Source organism: Cotesia glomerata, linkage group LG9 (genome assembly GCF_020080835.1).
Source record: "Cotesia glomerata isolate CgM1 linkage group LG9, MPM_Cglom_v2.3, whole genome shotgun sequence".
In the NCBI taxonomy this organism is placed as follows: domain Eukaryota; kingdom Metazoa; phylum Arthropoda; class Insecta; order Hymenoptera; family Braconidae; genus Cotesia; species Cotesia glomerata.
Window position 1 is genome coordinate 5,942,680 of NC_058166.1, and position 6,128 is coordinate 5,948,807.

At 39.9% G+C, this 6,128-nt stretch overlaps 1 protein-coding gene across 1 annotated transcript; it reads left to right on the plus strand.

Moving 5' to 3' along the window:
• Positions 1-4,777: 4,777 nt before the first annotated feature.
• LOC123271746 lies at positions 4,778-5,911 on the plus strand. Its single transcript, XM_044738142.1, has 2 exons — positions 4,778-4,826; positions 5,085-5,911. Exons 1-2 carry the CDS (start codon positions 4,778-4,780, stop codon positions 5,909-5,911), a joined length of 876 nt encoding a protein of 291 aa, XP_044594077.1.
• The last annotated feature ends 217 nt before the right edge of the window (positions 5,912-6,128 follow it).

Sequence of the window (6,128 nt, forward strand, 5' to 3'; positions counted from 1 at the left end):
GACTTCGGAGACCGCATGCATGCGGTGCTCTTCCATTCCTAGATATCTATACAACTCTCCGGCGTCTAATTGTCTTAAAACGCTCCCATCTACCAACTCGACATCATCACCCGTAACAGAGCACTTACCCCTCGCCAGATGTACGACCGCACACTTGTCCAACCCAAAAGACATTCCAACATCCCGCGTGTACTCTGCTACGATGTTAAGAGCCGCCTGTAGATGATCTTCATCAGCACTATACAGCTTCAGGTCATCCATATAAAGCAGATGGGTAATCGAGTATTTTCGATCACCCGGAGGCCCCACTGAGTACCCACGAGTTTTACGGAGAGCAACAGATATAGGCAGCAGTGAGATGCAAAACAGCAGAGGGCTTAAGGAATCACCTTGGAAGACCCCTCGTTTGTACTCTACAACTCCGGTTATGTGCAATGCGTTTCCACTTCCAATGTGGAAACGCGTTCGCCAGAGCTGCATTGTACGCCGAATGCATTCCACTATTTCAGGATTGACCCCCAGGCATTTGAGGAGATATAAAATCAACTCATGAGGAGTTGAGTCAAATGCCTTGCGATAGTCGATCCAGGCCATTGACAGGTTGCGTTGATAGTAGATCGCATCTTGTATGACACATCGATCAACTATCAAGTTCTCTTTGCAACCTGACAGGCCTCTTTTGCTGCCACGCTGTTCATATATCTGTTGCCATACAGGTTCTATCTCCTGCAAAATACGGTTGTTTAAAATTTTTGTAAAAATTTTATAAACCGCATTCAAGCAGGTGATAGGCCTGTAATTCTTTGGGTCAGACAAGTCACCTTTTTTTGGTATCAGTACGGTTCGCCCTTCCACGAGCCAGTCTGGAATCGGTTCGTCAGCTCTAATGTACGATGTAAATATACGGGCCAGATGGAGGTGGGTAGAAGTAAACTTCTTCCACCAAAAGACATTTATGCCATCTGGTCCCGGGGCAGCCCAATTTTTGCTGCCATTTAGAGCTGAACGAACTTCATTCACACTGACTGCAGGGCTCTCTTCATCAGCATTCTGTCTACGGTGTTCCCGACAGAATGCTTTAAAGTCGTGCAGAGCTGGATTATTGGCGTTCACGTTTGGTTGATCTCCATACAACTCAGTCCAAAAAGCTTCCACCCGCTCAGGTGTTGGATAATTCCCGGTAACATCGGTCTTTGATGTCAGAAAGCGTGAAGGGCTGGATCGAAACAACGAGTTGTCGACCAACCGCTTCAGCCTTTTCTCTAGTGACTTTTTGGCAGTCACTAGAGCCCGCAATTTATTGAGAGACTCTTCCTTGATGACAAGAAGAGTACTCTTATTCAGTGTGTGATGACGCCACCGAAGTTCAGCAGCAATGCGCCGAATTCGGGGCGTGTATGCTCTTTGAGTTGTTTCAAACTCAATCACACACTGAATGCGGGAGACCTGTTTCCGGGATCTGTCAATTTTGAGTCCAAGTTGTGAGATGCGCTGTCTCAACCTTGCCTCGATCGAGAGACAATGTCTCTCTCTCGGAAAAGCTGAAACTGCTGCACCATACACAACCTGGCTCACAGTGAGCAGGGTGGAATCCTCCAGGATGTTTGCACGGAGATCTTCATTTACCGCTTCTAGCTGTTGTTGGGAGTAAGTTATCTTTTTAGATATACTTACTTGCCGTCCTATAAAGGGATTGTTGTCATCCAAGGAGGAACGGCGTCGCTCTTGGTGTAATTGCGCCGGAAAGGAAAGTCTATTAGACTGCCTTCTATCCGGCACAAGCGATCTTCTATTACGCCGAAGATAAGCGGCATAATTACGCAGGTGTTTAGGCGTAAAATGCTCTAGCTCCGGATGCATATCACTCCAAAGAGTGTGCATCCGGGCCATATAACCGCTCACCCCCGGCTCGCTACGTTGGTAGCACACCAAGAGGTCGACTCGTAGTTCCTCCGTCCACTTAAAGTAAGTCCTTAAAGCGCCAGGGTCGTCATCGTTCATCGGGTCCGGCGTGCTCCTCCCACCTGATGAATGGTCCTCATCCGAAAAGGACCGGTTGTGGGGAGCACTTCTGAGATTACGTCTTGTTGTAACTCAGTATTTCAATGCAGTGGGTAGTTGGCCCACTGCATCGGCTACGTCGTTCGCCTACAGACCTGGTGTTATGGTCTGCGTTTCCCGCGATGCGCCGCTTGGAGGCCACGTAGCAAGCACCGCTTATTATTATTGTGTATTTCAATTTTTTTAAAGTCCTAGTAAATAGATTTTACGAATTTCATCAAAAGTAAAATATTTTGCAACCACGCACACTAAATACGTTCTAAAATTTTTTTTTTAATTTTTAAATTTACAATAAAATTTTTTTTAATTTCCGAAAATCATAAACAATCATATCGGTTACTTGGATTTTTTTATTTTTTTATTTTGTATGTTTTTGTAAAGAAAAAAAAAATTTTTTTTTTCCTAATAGTCTTATGAACATGGACTTGGCGCGACTTTTTTATAGTGAAAATGTTTTTGTTCGGATTATAATAACGACAATATTAACAATGACAATATGGATAATACTAAAAATATTTATAATGGTAAAAATAAATTGATAATACGATTTATTATTATTATTATCATTGATATTGTTTTTTAATTATTAAGTATTAAAGTATTAAATTCAAATTTACAACTATCACAACTACAAAAATGTAAAAAATTTTTCAAAATATATGTGAAATTAAAAGCTTACAACTGATCATTTAGTTTATCAATCTGAGCTAAAAAGTATTCGCGGCTTATTGATATAAAATTTTATCAATGCTGCTAGATATTGTACGAAAAGTGATACTTTAAATGATTTTTTTGCACGCCTCATAACGCGAAGCGCGTGAGGTTGTGCTTTATACTCGACTCGTCAAGGTCAAGTAATTTTTTGATCTTTAAATGCCTCTATTACAACCATATTACACTTATACAATAATATAAGTAGATGTACACGGAGAAAACACTTAAATTAAACCATCTTTTACTTTCTAAAATCATTTCATGTAGCTATTTTGAAAAAAAAAAGGTTTTAAAAAAAATTTTACGTGGACGTCCGGATGTCACCCCATTTTGGATGTACCAATGATTACTCCCGAACAAATTGATATTTCAAGACCGGACCTTTTTTATTAGTTTACGAATGCGATCATCTGGGTCCGTATTTCATATCAGTAGCCTAGTTTACGTATTTTTTTTTTAAATTGAATTTTTATTAAAATTTCTTACGATATAACCGTACAAAGACAAACGAATTTTTCTTATTTGTCACGTGAAAACTATGGCGCCACTTGATAAAGCTAGATTTTTTTAGAGTGCGTGCGCATATAACAAGAAAAGAGGGCGCTGATATTTAAAAAAAAAAAAAATACTCTGTAAGAAATTACTTAATTATAATTTTCTTTTTTTTTTATCAGTTACACAATTTATTTTTTCTTAAAAAATGAATGAGCGTTATGAGGCGTGCACTTTTGGATTTTCCAAACTTTTTTTTTTTTTTTTTTTTTTTTATTGTTTCCAGATGTACAGTTATTTTAATAACTCTGTTACATTTTACAAATGTTTATATCCTCAACCTGTATTTCCTACTTTTTTATTATCGAATTTCCTGCTTTTTATTTTTGCGGCTGTGGTCCGACTTGTGCTTTCTGTACCGTATTTACCCTGCACCTTGCCTCTCAGGCTGTTGGAACAGAATCATGGGGAAACCACAGAGAAAACCCATGATAGTACAGTCGGAGCTGGGCTAAGTCTACAGTGATTGATAAGAAACTCTTCTTTATCGACCACTGAAGCATTAGGCCCTTCTCCTAGTGTACAGAGATCCCTCGCGCTAGCCAACGCTGACTAGAGCGGTCACTCATTCAAGTTGTTGCTTAAAATGGGTGATCGCTCAAGTCAAACGTGTGCCGCCCGGCTATCTCTGCCACGTTCAGAGGCTGGCAACGTAACGCACATATTTTTATCTATAATCACTGAAAAATATTGGTGCGTGCCGGGATCGAACCCGGGTCCCACTCTTTCGAAAAGCGGGCACCGAGCCGACTAGGCTATTGCCAACCTACTTTAAATGATTTATATTGAAACTTTATAAACATTCAATTTCCGCGGGAAAAATACAAACTTTGAATTAAAAATTTTTTTAAAAACAAAAAATGTTAAAATATTTTTTTTAATATAAAATCCCTAGAATCAATTAGTGAATAACTTTCCATATGTATTTTTCTAAATATATTTTCTTCGAATTCAATTGCATTTAGTAACTAGAGTCAATACTTAAAAGAGCTAGAATTTTTTGATTTTTCTTTCTTCGGAAAAGTCAGCTGATCAAGATCTGAGTAATTCTGTTCGAGCAATGTACAGACACTACAAACGTCTTGATGATTGTAGCCTGTAGGTGGCACTGCTTGTTAATTAAGCGAAGTTTGAAACAATGATATTTCTTACATAATACGAATATTATATTACGAGTCTCGTTCTTCGAGATTACATCGTAGTACCGCTACTTTGACAAATTCTAACCACACGTTTTAGAGTATAAATTGAAAAATTTCGGCTTCCCGCCGCCTGCTCCTACGTCGCACTCTAGCGGCTAATTGTCATAACGTTCTTTGTGCTAGACAAAATCACATGTTTGAGAATTTTATTTATTTTATATATTAATTTTTATTCACGATTTACTGGCCTATATTGTTTTTTCTTTTTTTTTTTGGATCAAGAAAAATTTTTTACCCGTATCAAGATAATGGGTAAAGATAAAAAACGAAGCAGAGAAAGAGATGAGAATGACAATTGTGAGAAGCGGATTCGGAGGTTAGAGAGAGTAGTGCAATGTCTCTCAGACACAGTTATGAAAGCATTCGAAAAAGATAAACTAAATTTTATTGTTATAAATTTATCTCTAAGATAACACGACGTCAGGACTCGAAAAAATGAGACCTCGACGGGCGTTCTGGCTGGTGAATTTTGCACGTAGGAGGCAATAACAACCAGTGCAATAAACGTCCATCTGGTATTATGGGAAAAATTAATTGATTAAATTTTTCTTGCAGATGGAATTCGGGCCGATTCTGATAAAGAAAATGAAACCGTCAATCCTCAAGTAGAGAATCCCGCGTTGAAAGAGCAAAAGTCTGTCTCGGACTCAGACAAGTTCGTTGACGAGCTTGCGCAGATGCAGCCTGAGAATGTGACTCAAGTAGTAGCTAATACAGGGTCTACTGAGACAACTGAGTCTAAGAAATTAGATGACGAGGTAGAACTGCTTCTAGGAGATGATCCAGGAGCAAAGAAAAAAGAACAAGTGGGGCTGCACGAGAGTTTGGTGTCGCGTTGGTCATCTTGGCTGACTGACGGGTTACCAAAAGAGGTTAAAGACAAGGTGTTAGAGAAATATCCGCGTAAGGGAAATATTTCTCTCGAGGCCCCAGAATTAAATGAAGAAATTTCAGCTACACTGAACGAAACGGGCGTCAAGAGAGATCAGCTATTTACCCTAGAACAAAACCTAGCTGGTTCGGCCTTGTCAGCCTTGGGACAAGGCATTACAATGATCATCAGAGATGAAGAAGAGCCTCTAGATCGCCTAGAGTTGTTAGAAATACTAGCGGATGCAGGCAAACTCATGGCACAATTGCACTACCAGGTCTCTTCAGCTAGAAGAGCTTTTATCTCTCCAATATTGACCAAGTCAATGAAAAACTTGTTACAGGCGACCAAGCCTGGGTCTCTGTTGTTTGGAGAGAAGCTAACCGAGAAGATTAAAACCGCAAAGTCTATGGAGAAAATTGGCAAAGAGATCAAGGCGTCTCCTCTTCCTTCGTCCTCTAGTAATAACAAAAAAGTAAGCAACCCAGCGCCGAGACGTACTTTAAACTAGAGGGGCCCATTTGCGAGACAGGGTAACTCGTATCAGGGCCCGAAACAGTACCAGGCGAAGTTTCCCTCATCTCAGCACAGCAGCAAGAACGTATACAGCAATGCCTCGAAGTCAACCAGCAAGACTCAACCACCAACGGATGCAGGGAAGAAGAAATAAATAATGAGGTGAGATTAGTTGCAGGAAGGCTCAGTCAGTTTCTTCCACAATGGAAAAA